This window comes from Ictalurus furcatus, chromosome 10 (assembly GCF_023375685.1).
Source record: "Ictalurus furcatus strain D&B chromosome 10, Billie_1.0, whole genome shotgun sequence".
In the NCBI taxonomy this organism is placed as follows: Eukaryota; Metazoa; Chordata; class Actinopteri; order Siluriformes; family Ictaluridae; genus Ictalurus; species Ictalurus furcatus.
Genome location: NC_071264.1, coordinates 12,181,579 through 12,207,327, shown reverse-complemented (window position 1 = coordinate 12,207,327; position 25,749 = coordinate 12,181,579). Strand labels below are relative to the sequence as shown.

General features: G+C 40.2%; 1 protein-coding gene across 2 annotated transcripts in view; it reads left to right on the top strand.

Moving 5' to 3' along the window:
* The window catches only part of anos1b (anosmin 1b), a 40,489-nt gene extending 14,937 nt beyond the window's left edge, over window positions 1-25,552 (top strand). The window contains exons 3-14 of one of the 2 annotated variants that reach the window (XM_053634991.1): window positions 3,209-3,271; window positions 4,282-4,486; window positions 4,964-5,148; window positions 7,182-7,311; window positions 9,866-10,047; window positions 12,553-12,691; window positions 13,913-14,056; window positions 14,945-15,039; window positions 16,112-16,280; window positions 17,777-18,003; window positions 21,655-21,796; window positions 24,647-25,552. In XM_053634991.1, the coding sequence (XP_053490966.1) occupies window positions 3,209-3,271; window positions 4,282-4,486; window positions 4,964-5,148; window positions 7,182-7,311; window positions 9,866-10,047; window positions 12,553-12,691; window positions 13,913-14,056; window positions 14,945-15,039; window positions 16,112-16,280; window positions 17,777-18,003; window positions 21,655-21,795 (1,680 nt within the window). In that variant the 3' untranslated portion in view covers window position 21,796; window positions 24,647-25,552. Of the gene's footprint in view, window positions 1-3,208; window positions 3,272-4,278; window positions 4,487-4,963; window positions 5,149-7,181; window positions 7,312-9,865; window positions 10,048-12,552; window positions 12,692-13,912; window positions 14,057-14,944; window positions 15,040-16,111; window positions 16,281-17,776; window positions 18,004-21,654; window positions 21,797-24,646 lie in introns of both variants that reach the window. The other variant, XM_053634989.1, reaches the window with a different exon arrangement.
* The last annotated feature ends 197 nt before the right edge of the window (window positions 25,553-25,749 follow it).

Here is a 25,749-nt window from a genome sequence, read left to right as displayed (position 1 = left end):
TGCTTTAATGGAAAGTCTTATTAAACAAGAACATAAATGTGTTGGTGAAGTTTAAAGTTTTGATGTAGTCAATAAAATGTCTAGACTTGTAAATTTTACAGAGGAAAACAGCTTGATTACCAAGAAAATATTTTGGGAAATGTATTTTAAAAAGAAACCATAAGTGATCTTTTTTTTTTTTTTTTTTTTTTTTTAATCTTTATAATTATTACAGTGTAAGTTTGAAATGTTTTTATCATTTGAACCTTTTGCTTTACAAAAGACACATAAGTTCACATATGGTACGTCTAATACTTTTTTTTATCAGAAACGTCCTCTACTTTGCTGAAATATCTGCATTGTCTCTCTGTCAGTGAAGATTAAGTGGCTTTCACCTGGCACAAAGATCCCACTAGACCAGTCTGTCAGTGGCTAGGCAATACAGCATGACAAGGGCAAAGAGTCAGCTTTGCTCAGAAACAGAATATGTCTAAGCGAGCGTGATGAAGACCAGCAGAGGAAGCAATTTCCGTCCCTGTGGGATGCCATCATCTAAACACTCAGGTTAAACTCGATGTTCAGTAATAATCATTTGGGACTTGTCATGGAAAGGAAATACCACTAACATCCCTAAGTGAGCGATCATTTTCATTTCAAAGTGCAATTATGATAAGTTTAAACATGCAGCGTACCATAGCATTGTTCACATAAATAGTCACAAATGTATTTCGCGGTACAGTTTGTTTAGACTAAAGCATGTTAGACTGTGGTTAAGCTCAGCTCCTTCTAGTTGCACTTCCACTTCCAGATGTAGCCTGTCATCCGTCCATCACCACATAATGGGACGTTGTCTGTTAAGTCGGTGCCCTCTGCATTAGAGAAATTAGTCGCTGATAACCTGTGTCAGGTTCAGACTAAGCACTGCATACCGGTCTAGTTGTGATGAATATGGGAGTTGTGCTGTGGAGGCAGCAGGAAGGAGAACAACTTTCCCGTAATGGAGTCCAGCTCCCATGCGCAGGTCTTTATTGGTATTGAGTTTACCACTAGCCCTCTTTCCACACCCTCACCAGAGAGTGTTGTCACATTGATGGCTTGCAGGCATTGTGTGTTTGGGAGTGCAGAGTATGTTTAGCTGAGAGGGGGTAGTGGGTTTTTGGTTTTGAAGTGCTGGGTGTGAAGGTGACCCATAAAGGCTGTCAGCGGTTGTTAGATGGAGGCAGTGCATGCACTGGTCAATCTGGCCTTGGCTTTGCAACCAGATCATCATGTATACTACATACAGTATATCTGTCTTCTTTATTATATTACATACCTACTTTCTTTCATAAAGGGATTTTCACAAATTCTACATGTATTTCTGTAGCAAAATATGGATACCCACATGCTTGATCATATCCCTAACCGTAACCTTGGTGTTGGGTTTTCTGTAAAAAAAAATCCTACAGCATCTTTGATGTCTATAAACTGTGCGTTTATTACCCCCATCACCACCACCATTTGGTTTGTGGGAACATTTGGTCCTCAAAAACACAGCAGAAGAGTGCTATCACACACACACACACGCCACTTTTTTCTCATTAAATTGAGTTATATTAGAACTTACAATAGGTTTATTTCACAATTACGATAGACCTTTACTTTTTTTTCCCAACCTTATCAACAAAAATCAGTATTGAATAGTTCACCATTAAATTTCTCAACACCCAGAAGAACATTCTCTGTTGAAATTCCTACATGTTCATTTTTGCAACACTCGTGGCAAGACCATAGGACTCAGCATGACTGACTGATAAATCAAATTTACACATTTGCTGTGATTATTTTTGCAGTAAAGTGACACCTTTGTCTGTTTTCCCGCAACACCCCCCCCCCAACCCCCCCCCCCCCCCCCCCCCCCCCCCCCCCGTAAGGCAGAGTGCACTCTGTGGGGTTCGGCCAACTGAAAGCTGTCTTTTCTCCAGCGGAGAATAGATGGTGGCAGATGTTGAAATAATCCGTCAGATAACACACAACAGATGTCTTAATATTGTCCAGCTCGTACTGGAGACAACATGAATGACTAGGGTTGGCCCAGTGAGGCAGAGACAGAGGCTTGCCGGGAGCGCACATGTTTGATAGATTAGAGGGGACTGAAGTAAGCAGTGTGCAAAGAGGAAAGAACAAGAGGACTGAGACTAAACACACTACTGTACACACCCTTTCCTGTCAGTGTGACATTATAATCTATTATTTAAGCATTAGCAATGTGTAAAGTTAAACAGCATATTTACTCTTTTATTAAATATTTATTTCACTTCCTAACAAGAAAGAATGCTTGACTGAAGATCTGTATCTAAAACAGTTCTTACAGGGTATTACTTCCCTGGCTTTGCTGGCGATGAAGTGCATGAATCGAGTTGGAGGAGTAGTCCAATGTTTGTAGCTACTTCATTAAACCAGTCTTTCCCAGAGGAAGGTGGGAGCATGGCTTCTATGTTTGACCAAATGAAAACACATTATATCAGGGTCTAAAGACACTGATTCAATTCCAGTAAATGACTAGGTTTGGTTGGCACTCCAGCACTAGAATCTCAGAACCCTATATTAAATTTAGTTAGATTCTGTACAGGAAAAAGGAAATCTACCTATTGCCTACACAAAATGTTTACAAACCTAAATAATTGAGATGCTTTTCTCAAACAGAGATGCTTTTCTGCTCAGCACAGTTGTGAAGAGTGGTCATTTGAGCCTTACTATCAGCTAGAATTGGTCTGGTCTCCTCTGTCTTCTCTGACCTTTCTCATCAACAGGGTGTTGGATATTTTTTGTGTTTTTTGTAGCATTCTATGTAAACACTAGAGACTGTTGTGTGTGAAAATCCCAGGAGTATTTCTGAAATACACAAACCAGCCCATCTGGCTAGTCACTGAGATGTCATTTTTATCCAGTTCTGATGTTTGATGTGAACATAAACTGAAGCTCCTGACCTGTATCTGCCACTTTATTATTATGTCACATTTCCATGCTAAAGCAGGAAAATAGTTATTAAGGTTTCTAGGGTGTTTTTTAGTACAATTCTAAAACAAAAAAAGACTAAATTGCAGTGGGTATTTATGAGGTAGATTGGTTTTATGATGAAAGGTTAATGTTGTTTGGCATATTTGGCTGCACTGTTTACTATTTTTCTCCCTTACTCAATGGCTGGTTACATTCCAGTCTCAGGTCTGTTTTCTTTGTTTGTCTGCAGTGCCTACAGCCATGCAAGGAATTATGGGAAACCAGAAGAGTTCTTTCTCACAAGTTTTGCGAGGTAAGCCTTACCACAGAAAGCCTGTGTGTTTGATCAGTGTAGCTAAAACCAGCAATGTATGAACACTAAACCACAATTGGATATGAGATGTACATAAAGAACATAACAGTCATTAACCTGCTGGGAGATGATGCCAAGAGCTCTAGTCATGATGTATGTGCATGTTTGGTAGAAAGTCTTCCTGTGATTCAATTTCACTCATATCAGGGAGCTATTTGAGGAAGATTGTGAGCCAACATATAAAGTTACACTGTAATGTTCTGTGATTTAAAACATGACAAGCCTATATGTGCACATATGTGTGTGTGTGTGTGTGTGTGTGTGTGTGTGTGTGTAATGGAAAATGTAATCACATTCATATTATCCACCTGGCCCCTAGGTTCAGATTTGATTACACTCCTTTAATCCTTTTCTGCAGAGTGGTGAGATATTAAGAGAAGAACAGACAAAACAATGTAATTGTGCACTCAGAAAATATAATAACTGCTCACATTGAGGCCTGAATTTTCAATATTCCTCTAAAGATGCTCAGTGTAAAAGTGTAGTACAACGGCAGTTTATTAAACCCAGTGGATAATAGGTACTCTGGTGTAATTTTCAATCTCTCTGTATTAGAAACAACCTGCATGCTTTGTTGTTTCCCCAACTGTGATTGAACCAATGGAAGAAACATGTGCCTTGCCCAGAGAAGCATCCCAGAGAAGCATCAAGTTAAGTAATTCTTGGAGATGTTTTGCCAATGTTTCCAGAGGCTTGGTCAGGAACTCCGCAGCCAGATTTGTCCTCAGAAGCGGAGCTCTGTGTGCGTCGAGTCTGTTTCGGGCTTAAAGTAGTGCAGTGCCAGCGCTGGCAGGAGCGTGACGTCGCGCGCACACGCCACGGCTCTGTCTCATACGGAACCGCTATGGCCAGGGAACGTGGGTGGGTGTCTGCTGCTAACCACTGTATCTCCTTCTCTGTCTCCATCTCCCACTCTCTGTCTCTTTATCCCTCATTTTCATAAAAAGAAGCACTATGAGTGTGTGACCAGTGCTGAGTTCTTGCAGTCACTGCAGACACAGAAGCAGGGCGATTGTCCTTCTCCTCAAAGGGCATCAGGCTTCGCAGCCGCCTGCGTGGAGAGCTGCAATGCCGACCGCGAGTGCTCTGGCTCTAAAAAGTGCTGTTCCAACGGCTGTGGCCACACCTGCCAAGCACCAACCAACCTTTATAAAGGTATGATATGCTGTCTGAAAGTACAGCATTTGAATAAATGGGCTCAAGTACAGCCAAATCTCCATACTCCTGTTTATTAATTAAGATAAATTGTAATCAGTTAGAGTTAATGGTATAAAGCTTAACCTAGCAGGCTCCTACAAACAGGAATATTCTGCTGATGTAAAGTTTAAGAATTCCCAAAAAAAGAACTGACAAAATTGGACGAATATTCTTAAGTTGTCCCAATAATAACAAATACCTACAGCACACCAAACTAGCGTTTTGGTTTCTTGATGTTCATTGGAGAATGTTAGATCCGTATGCTCTGTATGCTCTAATACTCTGAACATCAATGATCCGTTTTTATGTTGTACCGTAACATCACATCATTGCATTGATTTACTGTCCCGTTCTGTTTCCAACCACTTTTTAACATGCAGAACAAGTAGGACATTAAGTAGGTGATTCCCAGAATGTGTCATCCTTGTGTCATAGGCGTCCCTCTGAAGCCAAGGAAAGACATGGCCTTTTTAGAGGACCCGCACGGGCAGCTGGAGGTGACATGGATGTCTAAGTTCAATGTGTCTATTGAGCCAGTGCTGTATATTCTGCAGAGGAGATGGAACCATGGCATTCATCCCAGCGAAGATGACGCCTCACCCTGGCACACCGTTATGATGGTAAGAGAACAGCAACACTACTCCGGGCCATGTTTTCCACAAACGCATTTCACACTATCGTCATCTGTGCCTGGATTAGAATGACGTTTATTCTCTCTGCGTGAGTGACAGTGTTCTGGTTTTTGGATCCTTTGAGACAGCACTCAAATACTCTAAGTTAATTTGTATAGACATTTCAGAGTTTACAGCTATGATAATGGAAATACTTGGACGAATTACACACCTAAGTGGTCCATTACTATGAACTCTATGATCAATAATGTAGAACTTTTATTCCTGTAAAACCTCCAAAATGCCAAAAGGCAACTGTTATCCGGACTACATCACCGAAAGCTTTCCTTGAAACCATCCTTTATAAAGATCGTCTTTCTTGATTGTCAACTTTCATTTGAATCAGAAAAGAAAAACTAGAAATGTAAAATCAGAAATGTATTATGTTTCCAAAAATAACACTACAAGTATTGGCCACATGTATTGAAGCGAGCAATAATTTCTAAAGTAAAAAAAAATATATAGATAGATATTTTTCACAGGTAGCCTATGCAAATCTGTCAAAGATCCATCAGGTAGATGTGGTCTTCTGCTGTTGTAGCCCATCCACCTCAAGATTCGATGTGTTGTGTGTTCTGAGATGATTTTCTACTCACCATGGATATAAAGAGTGGTTATTTGAGCTACCATAGCCTTCCTGGCAGCTTGACCCAGTCCTGCCATTCTTCTCTGACCTCTCTTATCAACAAGGCATTTCCGCTCACTGTAACTGCCACTTACTGGATGTTTTTTTTTTTTTTCTGGTAAGTGGCATTCTATGTATACTATACAGACTGTTGTGTGTGCAAATCTCACCTCAGCAGTTTGTAAAATATTCAGACCAGCCCATCTGACACTAACAACCATGCCATGGTCAAAGTCACAGAGATCACATTTCCCCCCATTCTGATGTTTGATGTGAACATTAACTGAAGCTCTTGACCTGTATCTGCATGATTTTATGCATTTATTGCTGCCACATAATAGGCTGATTGGATAATTACTTGAATGTACAGGTGTGTATGTGTTCTGTAAGAGTGTGTACTCTTTACACATTTCCATCTTTATGTACAGCAAGGAATTTCTTTGCTATGTATTCCCCAGGTATTTGAAATAAAATGGTCATATTTGGGATGCAGTTGATTGTTGGCCACCCAAATGCATCAGCAGACTCGAGTGAGAATTACAGTGTTTTTTCTTTTCTGTTTGGCATCTTTTCTGTAAGCCTTCTTAGATCATGCTGGATTATTCTCTCTTTTTTGGATAGTTGACCTTTACTTGTGTGGTTTCTCATTTTGCTTTTGTTCTTGTTTTTAACTATCGTCTATAATTGAATTAATCTGTTTATTTCAGATTCATGATAGCCTGCTTTCTTGGCATTAATACTTCCCTGCTCCTCATGTCTAGAATGAACTCTACTGTAGACCGTGTGTTGGTTCTTTTTGTGCATGAAATAATGATATGCCAATGTAAGTGAACAGCCCGATGTCAAACTGCACCTTTATAATACACTGTACGCAAAGAAATCTCTCTGTTTCACTCAACATGGACATACGTGCCTTTGAATTAAAACTGACATTTTGCGCTTTAACCTAATAGTTGATTCCTTATGAAATCCAAATCCAGTGTGCCGGAACACAGAGCCAAAACGACAAAGGATTGTGTCACTGTCCAATTACTTACAGATTGTATTCTTTAGCGGATTCTCTCTGAGAGGCACTGAGCTCATCCAGGGACATGATTTCAACAACCCCTAATTGGGGCTTTAAATTTCAAACCATCAGATCAAGAGATCTTTGAAACAAATAGTCCATTGTCATCTCCATTTTCTCCCAATAGGAACTGCGAGGTAATGGATAGGAACATATAAATAGCGCTTTTCAGCAGGTCTATGAAGATCTTCTTGCGAACGATCAACCAGTCATTACAGCACTGATGGAGTCCTTTCATCTGATTTGTCTTAATTAAATCCGCCCTGACCTTTCTGTCTCTCTCGCTGCCAGACCATGGAAGAACGGGCCTTGCTGAAGGACGTCCGGCCCCACAGGTGGTACCAGTTTCGGGTGAGCGCAGTGAACAGCCAGGGCACACGCGGCTTCACCACTCCCAGCAAGCACTTCTTCTCAACACGTGGTAAACCGTTACACTTTTTCGACAAAGTATATTCCAGCAAAGATTTAGCGAAGATCTGCGTCTACTGGCATTTTGATTATGTTCAGTGGTTAGGACGTTGGGCTACTGATCAGAAGGTCGTGAGTTCATACCCCAGCATCACCAAGCTGCCACTGCTGGGCCCTTGAGCAAGGCCCTTAACCCTTAACTGCTCAGCTGTATAAAAAATGAGATAAATGTAAGTCGGTCAGGATAAGGGCATCTGCCAAATGCTGTAAATGTAATGTGATGTAAAAGTCTGCACATTAGATTTTTTAATCAGATGCTCAGTAATATGGGCAAAGCCTCAGCGTAGATTGCTGGGACACCGCTGAGTGAGAGGAGTTATGGGGAGTTACAGACGAACGTGCAAATCCTTCACAGCAGTTCAGCAACACTGCAGAGTCAGCCGTCTTTGTAAAACTGGCCTGCCTGAAACCAGAGCAGTCCGCAGCCTGTACATCATCACAGCCCGCTCCACTCAACTCTCTCACACTCCCACATACACACACACACCCAAACACATACACCCCATCTCTCATGCTGAGAATTTGGCGAGCCGACATTGTGTCAGGTTTTAAACATGTTTTAGTGTATGGAGAGATGCTCTGGCATATGCTCTGACTTTTCCATGGATGCAGCAAACAAACATACAGGGACAAAAACGAGAACGTGCTCAGTATGAGATTTTCTCATTGTATCTGTTTTTGAATTTTTGTTTTGTTTAGTCTTATTTATTTGATTACAATTTATGGCGCAGACAAGTTTCTCAGGGACGTGCTTCATGTCGTCTCAGACCACAGGGGTGCTTGATTTGGCACGTTCCAAAAGTGAGTCTATTGAAAGCCCAAATCCAAGCTGTAATTACATGCAGACTGAAGCCATCACCAGTAATGACTCAAATCAATTCTTGTTTTATTTTTAAAGATTACCAGCACTTGGAACAATGTAGAGGATAAAAAAAATGCAGTGTTGAAAGTCTTTTGTTGATGCTTATGCAGATGATTTCAGCCTTTTTCATTGCCGAAAATTACCTTTCACTGCTGAAAATTCACGATTTGCCATTTTCTATGGGAAGCACAGCTTTGGTCATATTCTGTTAAATTCTAAGAAACTGTTCTCTATAGCCAATATTGCAAATCAATGTTAACATACATACTTAATAACACTTTGTAGAGCCCTTTTTTTTCACCATATGGCTTTCTTTCCCTCTTCCTTGGGGGTCACAAAACATGCAACTTTCATCAAATTGCCATGGGACAACTGAGTGGCAGGGGTGCAGGGGTGCATGAAGAATGCTGAAGGTCGTAGGTCATGTGCGTAGCTGCCATTACTCAAGGATATCTAGAGATGAAAGGGTCTTCCTCCGAGGCTATATGACTCGGTGAGGAAAAATCCAAGTGACAGTTTTCCACTTGCGACCTTAAAGCAAGCAACAGGGCCACGTGTGTTGATCGGGGGTTGCCTCACAGCACGAAATGGAGCCTTTGTTTTCGTATGGATGCTGAGAGTTTGGAAGCCCACCCTAAAGGCCATCTGCAGTAACCGTTTAAGCGTTTACAGTAGATAACACTGCTCTCATGCCTGCTGGAAGGGAAATCAGATTGCTTGCTTTCAAAGGTAAAAATGCATTCCAGGTGAAACACTAGTTGCTGAGGTGCTGTTGATAGTGAAAGGTTATGTTGATTTTCTGTCTGAATATTTCCTCATGTTTAGTGCTGGGTTCATGTTTTTGTGTAGATTAAGTCAATAACAATGGAACAATATTGTCGTTTGTGTACGTTGTATGCCTAGCAACGTTCCACAATATTGTGATGTGGTGAAATTGCTGTAGAATGAGGAGCAGATCTGTATATGTGTTCAGGCAATATGACTTCGACACCCCTGGTTGCGTTTTTGTGTGGAAGGCTTATCCACCCCACCCAGTGGCAAGAGACTGAGTCTCAATTCATCATATATCTGTTCCACTGAAGAGTCATCCACCATGAATACACACACACAATGACACACATGCACTCACACATATGGCCTGCTGAGTTGTGGCGCAGGCTTGCGAAAACATTCCATATGCAGCCAAGAACCATGAAAGACCATGAAAGCAGAATAACAGAGACAAAAATGACAAGAAGACAATGACGTCCAGTTCTGTTTCCATTGACGTTTAATTGTAATTCTGGCATGCAAACAGTTTATCCTGTTCTCTTAATAACTCTAGTGTGTTTTCTTTAAATGATTAGCTGGTGCTTTGAATAAACCCAATTTAATTGCGTGTTACATACTACTGAGTTCCTTCCTCTGGCTACGTAAAAAAGGAAGGAAAAGTGAACACAGCATCACAGTGCTGTCAGACAGCTTTTTTCATTGACTTCAATCTACATCGACCTTGCAGTTTCCATGAGTTCTTGATTTGCATCCGTCTCTGGCTTGCATGGACCTTCTCCTCTCCCACTGGCTATAGGCCACATCAAGAGAGCACAATTAAATGTGATCAGATTCAGCAAACTAAAATGCACGTTCTCTTTTCTCCCTGCTACAGACCCGTTTCCCCCAGAGAGGCCGCAGAACATCAGCGCCGAGAATCAGACTGTGAGCACCGCTGGTAGGGTGAGCGTGCTGCTTCGCTGGGACCCCCCCAGAGAGGGAGACCTGCAGCTCCACCATTACAAAGTGACCTGGAGCGGCCCGAGTGGAAAGGAAAGCAGCAGGGTCGCAGACGGGGTAAGGCTTCCCCAGTGCAGCTCATATCTCATCTCCCTCAGAAGCCAAGCGCTGCTCTATAACTCTGGCTTCGAACGCTGAACATATTTTTCTGTCTCACCTTCACTGCTAGCCGGCAGGAGGGTTTTCGCATTGAATATATCTTTTGTGAGTGGAAAATCTGTTTTGGAGAAAAACGAGGGCGAGCAATCGTGCCAAAGCCCAATGAGGTCCTGTGAGGTTCTTTAGCTTTCCCCAGCTGTTGAGGTTTATGAATTATCTGTTTGTATCCTTCACTTAAGAAAGTCATTTGGCACCTGCAGAGATAGGGGACTGTTATCCTGTGAACCCTTCAGGCTGAGGAAGTCCTAAATCTAAATTGGATCTTAAGAATTTATCTTCATAGTTTCACCATAGCTGTTCAGACTCGTAGATTTAGACAGCGTTAGCTCGCAGGTGTTGAACTCATGTGCACCACCTGCATCCTAATAAAGTGTTAGAAAGTGTATTTATTTCTCCGCAAAGCCTGTAGTACAAAGACACCATCTGCTCTTGTGATCATCGTATTTTACTGTAACCTAAGCACTCTCCTTGAAGCCACAACTCTCAAATGGTTTTGATTAGGTAATTTGTTTTTACAACGCAATAACTTCTGGGTCTGAGAAAGCCATCCATTGCGCAGAACAGTAGCCTATAAAGAAGAGCTATTTCGGAGACACGGGTTTCAAAAAATAGTGATTTCTTTTAAGCAAAACCTATTCAAGATGTAAAGAAAAAAAATCATTTCTGAACCGCCTGGAGTCGAGGAATTTTTTCATCCAAAAAACACAGCGGAGTTAAAACAAAATAGACCACGGCTTTATATCTATGTCATCCGAGCATGAAATGAGCTCAGAAGTATGCACCATTTAACACAATGACGATATTAGTCCAACATAAGTATCGAGCTCTTTCCTTGCTCATTTGTCCGAATGGTTAGGTTAACAGAAGAAGACAGGTTGATGGTGGAATGTGATACAAGACCAGAGTACTGCCAAATCTACACTGAGTTTTAACGGTTGACCGAAAGACCACTCGCACACCCTTAAAATCTCATTATGTTTAAAAAAAATAAAAATTCCATCTCCATGATAGAGATGATGGTGGAGATGGGACTTCCACCACAGGATTGCGAGGAATGTTTACAAGGGCTCCTACTTCATTCCCACATTGAAGAGCAACAGGCAAGGCAATTCCAGCCACATTTAACTCCAATTATCGTGAATCACGGCAAGATAGACACTAGTGGTGAAAGTCTAGTATACAATGTTAGTCCCGCATTGTATCCAGGAATCCAGGACTCATCCGCTTTACTATGTGTTCTTCCATCTTGTATCTGTGCTGTATAACTTTCCCTGACCTCATCAGCAAGAGAAAAATTCAACCGAAGGCCAGGCAGGATTTACAGAATGTTAGACCACTTGTTATGAGCCGCACTATAAAAATGTTTGTGTTGGAGCCTGAAGCATTTACGTGGAATATTCACCGAAGGGCTAGTTGAGGGTTTTTTTTTGTTTTTTTTGTACAGCATGTAAAAGGAAGCATTGTAAACAGAGCGAACAGGTTTAAACTAGACCTCTGATGAAAATTTATAACATTGCCGTAAAAGGAATGAAAAATCATGGTACCAGGTAGAAATTAGACTGAAATGCCAGTGCAGCATCCATTTTACTATTTATTACCTTAATCACTGTCACAATACACACTAATCTACCCTCATTCCAGCATAAAAGGGCTATTTCTACTAACAGAGCTCATCTTGCACATGTTTGGTCTGAGCAAAAACTCTCCCAATTTCCCATTGGACCACGAGTTAAAATAGAGTTCAGATACTGAAAATCATAACATATGGCTCCGTGGTGACATGGGAGGGCTTCACGCAAGTTTCACTGGGCTCATTTATCTGCACACTTGTGAAACACATGTTTTGGCTATCTGGAGAAGCATGGCCATATTAAAGCTCATTATTCACCATTAATGTCACAAATCCTGGATCTCACTTGCCTCAACTGGAGAACCAGTGTCTCTCCTACTGGCTAGTCTTTTTGGTCTACAGCTTTAGGGGCAGAAGACCTCCTGAACAGGTTGGATATCCTGTCAATCATAGTAAGAAAAGCAAAATATTTACTTACTCAGAACACAGACTACCTATGGTCAAATATACTGTATGTGGTAGTAGCAGTAGTAATAGTAATAGTATTAGTGCTACTGTTCCTATTTCTACTACCACAACTACCACTACTACTTCTGATAAAACTAGTGCAACTATTCCTATTTCTACTACTACTTCAACTACTACTAATAAAGAAGTATCAAAGCAATAAATAATATTATATGTACAAGTACTTTGAATTTGGATTGAATAAGGTAAGAATTTTTTTTTTAATCATTGAAAAATGGTTGTTGTTGTTGTTGTTGTTGTTGTTGTTGTTGTTATTCCTACTTAACTATCATGTCTGGACCTGTGTTTTTTTCCATGCTCCGTAGACGCTGACGGAGATGGAGCTGGGAGGACTCCAGCCAGACACTCAATACATAGTGAACATTCAGGCAGTTGCTTTCTGGGGACAGAAGCGTTTGAAGAGTAACCGTGCACAGCTCTCTTTCAAAACTACCGCTTCCACCGGTAAGGGCTGGGTCTAAACAAGTGCCAGTTGTTTCTGTTTCTGCTTGCTTGAGCATACGCTGAAGAGCTTTGGAGAGCTCATGTAGTTTAATGAATTATTTTGCAGGTCGTAGCCCCATGTCTTAAGCTTGAAGCCAAAAACATAAATTAAACAGGATGGCTGTCAGATCTGAACATTTGCTCTCTTTGTTCTCATCTCCCCATAGCTATTAATCAGCATTGTCAATGATGATCATGCAACACAGGAGACCTTTATTGGAGGATGCCTCTCATGTCCGAACAGCGTCTCCTTACATGGGTTTAGTTTTTGGCACCGAAAACAAGGTCATTTTTCCTCAGATGAAAGGAGTTAACCTGTCGTACAAGTAGCAGTTTCCTGGCATATATCAACACTCTGGATCAGTTCTTATCTGTGTTCAGTTGAATTGTGGGTCACGAAAGGGAGTCTTAACAGAAATGCCCTGACTCAAACACCCCACCAGGGCTTTAGTTAACATCACTTAAAAACAAAAAAACACTGGCCTTTCCATAGCAAAGAGGAGCTTCTCTTCTCATGTTGTTTTCTGCTTTAATTTATGCTTTATAAATCATGCACTAATTCTGCCAAAACTAATTCCAGACACGCAGCAAAGACGTATGAAAATTTAGTGATTCCAGTCTGTGTTTTGGCTTTGTGCATCCTGGCAGGTTAAATAATGTCAAGATTTATTCCATTTTTCAAAACGGCAATATGCATTTATATTTTCCTCGCACCTCAATTATTATTGCTCCCTTGTGCACATTTTTCTATCTTTATTTTTGTTTTTTCTCCATTTCTATAAGCCTTCCGGGGTCCCTCAGGATATCTTTCAAACTTTGCTTGGATTATAAAGTAGATTCATTTAAATCAATTTCGACTAGCTATTAAATGACCACGAATTAATGAGGTGAGACGTATGCAGCTGACAGATACGGCACTGAATGACTTCTGCATATAACGGGCATTAGCATGTCTTTATGAATGTGCCATATTCACCCTGTTTGTTCAACTGCAACGAATAATTATTTACGTGCATTTTCATATTTGTTACGCTTTACATCTGCTTCCATTTTTTAAAAACGTTCCATTGTGCACTCCTACAGAGAATCTGCGATCAGGCAACCAATCATGAAAGGCCCCAAAAGGGTCATGTGTTAAATGAATTCCACTTGGTGAACGTGAATCTCGTGTTCTCATGGCAGGCTCCTCTCCAACATCACGGGACTTTTCCAACGAGCTGCCCATCTCCCGCTCATCTCCCAGAGTCCTCCGACTCGAGGCCGCAGCTCCCCACTACCACAACAACCAGCTGCAGGTGAAGGTGTTTTGGAAGAGTCGACTCCCAGGCAAGTGGAACCAAAACCAAAGCTCTTGTCTTACATTTGCGGTGTGTGTAGCTGTGTGAACTGAGTCGATGTATGTTGCACTGTGGTCCTGGAGGGACGTTATTCCATTCCACTGTACATTAGGTCAATAAAATTTCGCTTGATGTGTGACACAGTGGTGGAGAATGAATAAATCAGGAGCTCATGAGGAGTTTCCATCAGGCAACGACCATATCAAATTGAATTTTAAATTGCCTACTTTGTCCTCACCCCAATTACACAGATCGTAACTGTGCTGGACAGCCGTTTCAATTTCACAGATGGTCTGCCTGTGTCCTTGAATCAGTCAGAGCCAAAGAAAAGCAGTGTAGTGACTAATGTTTTATTGAAGAACATTACAAAGACACAAGCCTTATGGTGAATTTTATCCATCCTACATAAACAGACACTCATCGGGGTGTCCTCTCTGTACCTTCTCCAATACATTACTTTGAGTTTGCATAGTAAGCATGGTCAGAAATTACTCATTTGGTGACGTGATGCTCTTCAAAGACCGGAGGGGGGAGTTCTGCTGAAACCGCAGAGCATCATAAAGAGGGGGTGCTGATTTACCACTATCTCTTGGAAAGAGGTGAATAGACATATGAAGACAGATTTAATAATATCAATATGGCTGTGAAATGAAAAGCAGATGGGGGGGACATGGCTCTCTGGGCCTCTGACAACCTGATGCACTGTGGGAGATGAGTTTGATGAAAGATGTAATACTGCTTGGACACGGAACAGGAAGAGGACAGGAGGCGGCGTGTCCCTTAAAATATGTCCATGCAGCTCTGTGACCAAAGTCTTTGAAAGTTTAACCAGGGCACAGATCTAATATACTATGTGTTCTTGTGTCTCTCTGTGAAGAAAACCAGAGGGGATCCACTTCATACTTTTTAAGCTGGTTTCCAGAGGTATGTGCTAATAACGTGACCAAGAAGGAGAAAACGGCTACTGTACAGGTATGTTAACTGTTTTCTCTGCTCGGCTGTCAACACATATGTAGGAGTGAGTAGAAATGTTTCTAGTAAGAAAAATCTTGTTTCGCATGGTCTTCTGGCTCAGATATAAATGGAGAAAGTCACCGCATTATATTGCATTAGTCTGGAAAATACTTTTCATATGTAACTCAGCAAGGTCATATAATAAGCTGGTGGATATGAGACACCCTGGATGACCTGCAGTCAGCTCGAATTTGGACCTACCAGCAAACAAGAGTGCAGGAGAAACTGTATATTGTTTAATAAACATAGGAATGCACTGGGCACGGGCTGTTTGCTTTTCCAGCAGCAGGATAAGGTGGTCCTTGCCCAGCCACTTTTAGTTACAATGCACCACACCTACCTACAACCTCATTGTGATCTGCTTGGGCAACTTGAAGGTGTTTAATTTTAGCAGGAAGGAAAGGTTTAACTATAACACATCATCTGGAAAATGTACCAGACGCACATGTCTGGACGGCGTAAAGGAACGCTCGGTAATGGAATATCAGTAGTGGTCACAATATACTAACATTACTCAGTGCCATTGTGTTGCCTTTCAGTGGCTAACACGAAAGAAACAAGTTCATTATCAAGACCTGGACGTTGCCTATAAATATCTGCTCATATAACAGTGTGGTTTATTCACTGGGGTTCCTATGTTTCCATAAAGCCCTTGTCTAAAGTCCAACAATATGGCATTTAATGCTATAGCAGCCAAGAGTGTTATGTTTCCAGATGTAATCAGTCATGGGCTGGTAGTGAAGGTAATGAAAATGTGTGAAAACCACAGCCATTTTTTATATGATACAAATACACTGTGGCTAAAGGGATCGGTATCTGATTTCCCATCAGAAGAGCTGGGTGAAATTCAGCCTCAGCGACTCGGTAATCATACATCGCATCAGTTTATTTCCCACTCTTTATCATGCTTTATGGTTGTATCCTCAAGGATATTTTTTATGTTTCATTTTCTCTTGATCCACAGAGTATTGCCATCACTGGGTAGATTTGGTGTCAAGATTTGATACATCATGTTCCATTTTTCCTTTAGGGCACGCATTATGTCATCACAGACCTTCTCTTTGCCTGTAAGTACAAAGTAACTGTGACACCACTCTCTGAGCATGGAGAGAAGGCCGGGGCCGTGACCTCTGTCACTACCCCACAGTGCTCGACGCTTAAAGGCCGTGGGAAGAAGCTACTGTCCTGTGCCCACGATGGTAAGGAATGGTTTTTGCACCATAGCATTTCTTGAACAGTAGCGCAGCATATGTTCGATTGCCACAGATGAAAATGTATACGTTTCACTGTACTAACAAAAGAAAACTTGTTTAATTGAAACTCACTTACAGTACAATAGAGGTCATTTAAAATGCAAAATTATCAGCCATCCATGGGCGCGAGCCAAGAGAGCTAAATTGGCTGTGCATGCTAGGTGAAAGAGATGGCATATTGTATGTGGAAGAGGGCAGAGTGTGTTATGCTGCTCTGTGACATATGAGATATGAATGTTGGCTTCACGTGTCTCAGAGGAAATGTGTGTTTGCCCCACCCTCCCCGGCCATTATGTGCTGTGGAGCGTTAGCTAGTGAGTGGGAATTGACTTGACCAAACTTGGGAAGAAACGGGAGAAAATACAGTACGCATAACCTGCCGAGGTCACTCGTAACATGAACGACCTTACTTATTGCTCAGTAATTTACATATTATTCAATACTTTACAAATAATTTGGTGTAGATACTTCCTTACTATAAATTGTCACAGAGAGCTGAATACAAATCCATTTGCTGCTTCGCAGTTAGCGCTGAAAAAGATTGGTTTTTTCCAATTTTTGGAATTTTTTTTCCTTTTTTGTTATTTTGTATGACTTATACACAAGCAGAGGATGCAGATTTTTATCTATTAACTTTTTGGTCTTCAGGACTGAAGTTAGTTGTAGAATTTCTCCATTTCTCATGTGGATTTTTAGTGGATTAGCTTTATATACAATCACCCGACACACTTAAAACTACTGTATTCACATAGCACTATATATCTGTGCCGAGGGAAAATAGGTATGAAACACTACATATCTTAAAATTGCATATTTTTTTTATTAACTATTAAACCTGAGTATCAGAAAGCAGCAAAGATGTAGACCTCTTAGGGTTAAACACAAAGTTAAAACTCAAACACAATAAAGGTCTTGGGATGAGACATGAGAGAGAGAAATGCTTAGCAGAGCTGTTCTTATGTTGTTTTATTCAACTTTCCAACACTGGAGCAATACAATAAAAAAGTTATTTTGGTCATTTAGTGCTTTTCCAAAGGTTTCGAGGTAGCCATTTACCATCAAACCCACGCATTGGTAAAGCACAGACGCAAATTTTTCCCTCTGAAAAGTTAGTCCCATCTCTGAAAGGACGACTTGTACATACTTAATTTACAAAAATATTTGAAGAATTTTTGAAAGCCTTCTACAAATATGTTTCCCCACTCACATTGATCATCTAACCTAACAACTGCCCTTCGACTTCCATTAAAAGTTTTAACTAAGCAGGCTGTCAAAATGATTCTTAGTGGTAAACATATATGTTAAACATTCAGTGTATATCAAAAAGTAACACGTTCACATTGCTGAGTCTGGAGAAATGCGTTTTGGATAAGGTATTTGTGATCAGCTGACTGAAAATCATGTCTATTGCACGGCTCTAATGATGCTTGTCTTTGTCCCAGAGCGCCATCTGCAGGCCAAGAAAGCGCTGCAGCGCCCCGAGAAGTTGTTAGCAGAGTTTCAGACGGTGAACGGCACCCTGGAAGGTCTGTTCAGCTGGCAGGTGTCTGAGATCACACCCGGCCAGACACCCATCACAGGATTTCAGTTCTCCTGGGTCAAAGTCTCCAGCAGCCGTGTGAACAAGTCTCCAGACTCACTCATCTCTCAAACACTAAATCTGGCAGCTGTAAGTTTGAAGGCTTTATAACAGTCATGGAGGATGTTTATCAATTCTACTTTGCTCTGTAGCCCTTATGAAACAGGTAGGGACTAGAATTTGATCAAATTGGGAGACTGAGTCATGACACTTAGGTAGATCACCTGATTGATATATTGATGGTGGTGGTCACGATGAAAATGAGACATGGTCTTGAAGAATCAGACAGACCTGGAAAATAATTCTCCTTTCCTGCTAAATAAATGTACTTATGGATTTGGTCGCTGGCTAGTAATTTTGAATTCTATATAGAAAATATACAGGATGTCACAAAAATCAAACACCTCACGCACCTTGATCCCTTCAAACCTCACCCATACTCCATGATACTGTCCCAGCAAATACACATATATATATATATATATATATATATATATATATATATATATATATATATATATATATAAATAAATATATAATCTATGCATTGATTGTGCATGATGTCGACAGACAGAAAATGGATGCACCAACGAGCGTCAGTATTAGATCAGTATTGGGTGTAGGGCAATACTCAGAACTATGATATGAGTGTTGTGTCAAAAAATGAGGGAAATGGGATCAGCAAAGCCCTAATTATATTCCCTTTTATGGCAGCAACTGCTTACATGTTACACTTCAACAAAACACCAACCAGAAAATATTTAAATATGTATAGAGCTTTCAGTGATGGACATCATCACAAAGTAGCTTTTTACAGAAATCCATGCCCAGATCTAGATCATTAATAAAGAAAAACACTCTGAGATGATATGAGGAAGAACCTTGTGAGGATATTTTCTGAAGCTTTTTTCTAATTTCTAAATATATATGTTAATAAATATATATGGTGAGCCTGTTGTGAATTGGAGTATTGATATGAGGTTGAGCAGGATTAAGTAGAGTACAACAGCTTGAGATATACTGTATGACCAAAAAAGTATGTGGACACCTGACCATCATGACCAGATGTGCATGCTAAACATCCCTTTCCAAGACCATGGACCATTCATACGGTCCCCCCTTTACTGCTATACCAGCCTTGACTCTTCTGGGAAGACTTTCCACTAGATTTTGGAGCATGATTGTGGGGATTTGCCCATTCAGCCACAAGAGGGTCAGGCACTAATGTTGGAGAAGGAGGTTTGGGACACAGTCAGCGTTCCAATTCATTCCAAAGGTGTTCATTGGGGTTGAGGTCAGGGCTATGTGCAGGACATTCAAGTTTGTCTACTCCAACCTTGCCAAACCATGTCTTCATGGACCTCGCTTTGGGCACTGAGGCACTGTCACTGTCCCTTTGTTCCAGTAAAGAGAAATCATAAAGTTGCAGCATACAAAGACTTTCTAGACAATTGTGTGCTCCAAAATTTGTGGCACCAGTTTGGAACCTCATATGGCTTGATGGTCAGGTGTCCAGATACAGTACTTTTGGCCACATAGTGTAGATTTGCAGGTTATACCCAAGATACCATCTGGATATTGAAGATTTGTACCTAAGATTTCACCTGGTGTTGTGATCATAAGGACTTTCCTGTACTCATTCCAGGACTCTTATTCACAGTATGCTTTCAACAAACTCAGTTCTGTTTTACTCATCTACACCTGTATACTCTAATGATTTATAATCCCTGTCACATATAATCTGCTGTCACTCAGCGGGGCAAAGGTTCAATTTTTCCTCTCAAGTGTTCCTCCTTGGGTCATTTCATGAAGTTTTAAATTGCTACTAACTTTTCTGGATTAGAGATGTAGATCTACATCTGGATTTCTGTAAAGCTACTGTGTGACAAAGTCTGTTGTTACAAGCACTTGAACTACAACAGCTTATCTTCAGAGAGAAAGTGAATCATAGATGCAAATGGGTCTAGGACTGAATGAGATAAATGAGATGAATGTTGCAGAACTGAAAAGTTCCAAAACACTGAATCATGACACTCTGGTGAAGATGTGGTGAATCATGCAATTGATTATTTTGTGTGTTGGACTATATACACACACACACACACACACACACACACACACACACACACACACTACCAGTCAGAAGTTTGGAGACACTTGACTGAAATGTTTCTCATGATCTTAAAAACCTTATGATCTGAAGGTGTATGATTAAATGTTTGAAATCGGTGTTGTAGATAAAAATATAATTGCGTCAACATATTCATTTCTTTCATTAGAAAACTAACATTTTATTTACAAAAAAATATATTTTTTAAATTGATGACTTATAATTGAAATATTAATAAGCGAAATATTCTGAAAAGCAGCCAATAAGAGTGCAGCATAGGTGGGAACTCCTTTAATACTGTTTAAAAGCATCTCAGGGAGATTCCTCAAGAAACTGGTTGAGAAAATGCCAAGAGTACATTTCTGGAAATTCTACGCAAAAAGTCTTACTTTGAAGTAGGGATGTCACGAGAACCGATACTTCGATACCAAGTCGGTACAAACATTCTTAAAATGTGACGGTACTTGTTTTTCTGCAGTAGCGTAGGTACCGTTATTAATTACCTATTACCTATTAGCGAGGATGCAATTCTTCCAGAACTGAAGGGGGCAGCAAATACGAGCAAGTGTTTGAGTCGGTCCACGAGTGGTGAAGAAGTAAAACGCCATCAAGCACACGGGGAAAAACTACAGAAGTTTAACTCCACCCTGACTCGTTAAGAAGCAGAGAGAGAAAAGCTCGTTGAGAGGAACGGTAGCATTGGTTTCCGGTGTGCAACCGATGCTATCGTTCATTTCAAACAAAGCGAGGAAACACCTGGAATTTGGCAAAGCACCTGAAAGACAGTTCTATATTATATTTGTTTGAGGCAGCTGGCATTGTGGCCGTGAAACCAGCTAACATTGTGCTCCATGTGATGTTTGCGATAGCCAACATGCTATCGCAAACATATGCTAACACATTGCAGTGTTATAAACTACCTCCTAATGGTCCACCATGCATCACCATTCAGCCCGTGTCCTGTCAGCTAAATGTAGCCTAATGTCACTAATAATTATTCAAATGTTAATGATTTTAATAAATCTTTTTGGCCTGCCACCATATCAGTGAATTTAAACTAATGCTTGCATTCAGAGAATAAGGGGTGTGTGTGTGTGCGCGCGCCCGGGCGCGTTTAGGAGTGCACCTTAGCACTTGTTATTAGCCCTTAGCAATGTTTTTTAGTCATTGTCAGACAGTGTTTGATAACTAAAATATTCCTCTCTCTCTCTCTCTCTCTCTCTCTCTCTCTCTCTCTCTCTGTCTCTCTCTCTCGCCAGTATTAGCCAGAGGAGGATGTCCTCCAGGAGTTTTTAATTTTATTTTAAATTTTTATTTTTTAATTTTTTTTAAACCACACTGTGGTATCGACTTTGGTATCGAGTATCGTGTACTTTTGGTGGTATCGATACCGACTACTAGATTTTTGGTATCGTGACATCCCTACTTTGAAGATGCTAAAATACTAAATTATTTTGGATTTTTTATCACAACATAATTCCCAGAGTTCCATTTGTGTTATTCCAGAGTTTTGATGACTTTATTATTGTTCTAAAATTTGGGGGAAAAATAGAAATAAAGAATAAGTGCATCTACGCTTTTGACTGGTAGTATATATATATATTTCTAACAACATGTAATCTCACTTACAGGATCAGCGTTCGGTCAGGGTGGAGCAGCTCCAGCCAAAGTGTGCGTACAAGGTGCAGGTGCAGGCGCTGTCTGAAGCAGGCAGTGGGCCCTCAGTGGCCAAAATGCTAAACACTCCACAGCTTAATGGCACGCTGCTATGAGGTACAGCACACACTAAAAACCATCAATCCTTACTGCAGAAGAGTCACAGGATCAGTTAAGCCTGTGCCTGATGATTCATTGAGTTACTACAGTAACAGCCCAGAAGTGACCCTATGGTCTTAAGTAGCTGAGTGTATGTGAAGTAGCCTAGTTAAGTAACCTATAGTTTATGTGATTTTTTTTTTAAAATGAAAAGTGTTGAGAGTAGCAAGAATTGCTCATACGTGAAGTTTTTTGTAAAAATTCACAGAAACTATTGTGCATGAGAGCATTTAACTTGCCCACTTCCTTTTCCATCACACGGTCAACAATTTCCTCACAAGTTCAGTTCATTAAAGTTAAAGATCCATGGCCTAAGTAAAACATGTTATGTTTATGGTATTAATATTCTGGTAAATGATTTTATTAAGAATTATCAAATTATTCTGATAATTTTGTTACCGGTACAGAGCTAGGATCAGTGCTTGTTTTTTTATTGTGTAACGCAGAATTGTCCCAAGTCCAGAAATCGAGTTGAGAATAACAGTGTTTCAGCCAACTGAGAACAGTTTGGATTTTAGTGTGAGAAGTTACTATGCCATTGGTGTATATACAAGTGGCGCACATTTGAGTGCATTGTCTGCTCTAACAAACCCATATTAAAGACATGAAGGACTTGTTAATGAGCTGATAAGTGGAGGCATGTGTCCTGGGGGGAAAAAAACCCCCAAAACACAAGCATGTGCTGTGTATCCCACAACTATTTCCACTCCTCACTTAAAAAGTAAAGCCTCGCCTGAGTGTTCGCACAAGTGAAGATGCTAGTTTAATGAATAGCAAAACCATAATTACTTCTGAGCAGAGTAGAAGTCTGAAACTAGCCCAACGTCAACTCCAGATGGCGGAAAAGCCATTGGTAGCCGCCAAGGTTCCTCTAGGTTTCTTTACAATAGCAAATGATACCACTTTGATCTACTCCAAAGCATGTTAACATGCAGACTGTAGAAACTGTGTGTGTGTGTGTGTGTGTGTGTGTGTGTGTGTGATGGAGGTAAGCATTAAACAGTGGAACCAGCTGGAAAACAAACTCTGTGATTGAACGTTCCTCAGAGCAGAGCGCAAAGCATGTGAATGTCATTAACATGATTATGATGAATAACCCAACTTCAAAGCCCAAGCTGAGCTGAAAGCAGCAAGAAGCTTACCTTCCAAAATCAACACACGGTTACTCTGAGCTGTTCTTCATCAGAACTAGTATTAAAATAATAATAATAATAATAATAATAATAATAATAATAATGGGGGCCACAGTGGCTTAGTGGTTAGCCCATTTGCCTTGCGCTTCCAGGTTTTGGGGTTTTGAATCTGCCTCTGCCCTGTGTGTGCGGGAAGTTTGCATGTTCTCCCGGTGCTTCGGGGGTTTCTTCCGGGTACTCCGGTTTCCTCCCCGAATCCAACGACATGCGTTGTAGGCTGATTGGCATGTGCAATATGTCCATAGTGTGAGAATGGGTGTGTGAATGGGTGTGCAATTAGTTGGCACCTATCCAGGGTGTCCCCCACCTTGTGCCCCGACTTCCCTGGGATAGGCTCCAGGTTCCCCGCAACCCTGTGTAGGATACACGGTACAGAAAATGGATGGATGGAAACCCCATGTTTGAAGAGATATGGCATGGTTAATAACTTCCCTGTGAATTCACGGCTTCATCAAATCACCGACAAGAACACTTAACTGAAAGAGGATGCGCAAAGCCCACTATAAAACACTATTGTGCCTCGAGTCCCCTAGGATAGGCTCCGGGCTCCCCCTGACCCTGTGTAGGATAAGCAGTATGGAAAATGGACGGATTATTTTATTTATTTATTTATTTATTTAACAATTTATGTAGCGCTTTCTTCAAACTCAAGGTTGCTTTGAATTCCAAAATTAAGCATGCAAAATGTCTATTTTGACATGATTTACTGAAATTTACATCTAGCTTTTAGGGGTGTAAGAATAGTGTATCATATCGTATCATTCAATATGAATAATACATTCAACAGCATGCATAATACAGTAGGCAAATAGTCATAAAATACCGTTATTTTACGGAAGGTAAATTCACACTCAGTAGGTTCCCTTTTATCTTGAATCAGGAGAGGCTACGGGGATTTAAAAAAACATGCTTCTCCTAAGCACACGGTTCAGCAAGCAGCTAACATCCTCGCACGGGAAAACAGCCGTGGCTTTGATCAGCCGCAAGAAGCAGCTGGAAAGTTCCCCCAAATATTTAAGTTCTGTTGTATGAAGGCACTAAAATAAGACTACCACATGTGCCAAATAAGAGTACAATGTACCACACAAGTCTACGCATCTTCATTAACATCATCCTTCCGTGTCAGGCATTAAAACTAGACGAAAACATAAACCAATAGTTCCTAGCTGAATATACAGTATGTTACTCGGTGGAGGAGAAAGTGCTTTCATAATCATGTCTAGGGCTAAAGAGAGTAGCGTAACATTGACAGCATGACTAGCTAACAGCAGTGCCGTGCTTCAAATATAGTCCCTTGAGAGTCATACCAGTGAAAAGCTTGGCCAGAGAGCTAATGTTTATTTAACCATGTTTAATTTTGTCACATTCTTCATTTTTTTTTTTTTACATGCTGCCAAGAGTCTGAATGGATCACGCAAACACTGTGTCATAATTTTATGTTTCAATTATTGTACTTTATAATGTACCCCTTTTATAATAAACCCCTATGGCACATATTCAGGCAATGCCACAGACACCACAGTAACATACTGTATTGTGTTACAATACAAAGTTAGTCATTTTTTTAGAATTGTTTCTCTGTTGCTTGCTAATATTAATTTACTTTTTTTTCTAGTCTGTACAGTTCTGAAGTATCATCATAAACATCTGATCTCTCCAGTTCCCTTCAGAAAAGTGTGCTTCTTCTACCGGTATGCTTGGAGCCATCGTTACGTTGCATGATGCCAACATTTCAATTCTAAGTTTTTTAAAAAAGATGTTTCAGTAACAGTAAAAAATGTTTTGTAAGTTAAATGTTCAGAGAGATTTGAAGCCTATATTATTTAAGTGTACTTTATCATGTAAAAATGTGTAGCACTGATGTATGTAGTGTGTAGTGAGAGATGTGTACTGCTTTTTTTTTTGTTATCTTGCTAGTTCATGTATTAATTTTGTTTCATGTTTAATACTAATACCTTTCTGTTTCTGAATCCGAAACATTTTTGTGCTGTGCAAGTAGAGTGCTAAATTATTTTTCAACATTTTTATCATCCGCTTACAGTCTAATGTAATCTTGAAGTATTTATTGTGATGTGCTAAAAAAAAAAAAAAAAAGGAAGTTGTCCATGATTCTGACCTCTGTGCTTATATTTAGCTAAAAATTTCTTTCATTGCATATGTCCCACACCTGGTATCAAATAGTTTTAAAAAATCACACAACACCTGGTTGAAGTTATGATTATAAAATTGAAGGCTTTGTTTGAATTACAGCAAAATGAACCCATATCAGATTTACGGTTATTACACAAATTAATAATGCCTTACTTCATCAATGCCAAAAAAAAAAGTGTTGTAAACAGTGATGTACAGCAATGGTATAATGCCACGTGAACACTTGCATCAGTGTGGCATATACCATTTGTAATGAAATCATTTTATTCATTTTGTTCAGACATTGTTTCCATTGTACAAAAATGTTATACTTTCTGTAAATATTGCACTTGTGTTGTTACAAATAAACGTTTAAGTAAATTCATAATTTAGACTAGTAGAAAATTGTGTGTTGGTAAAGTCTTCAGCCAGACATAGCCTACAGTATATCAAATTATTTGAAAATTCACAATTATTTACATATATTTCCTTAAAAAAAAACCAACAACAATTATTACCAATCTACAAGATTGAAGATGGGGCGCACAGTGGCTTAGTGATTAGCACGTTTGCCTCACACCTCCAGGG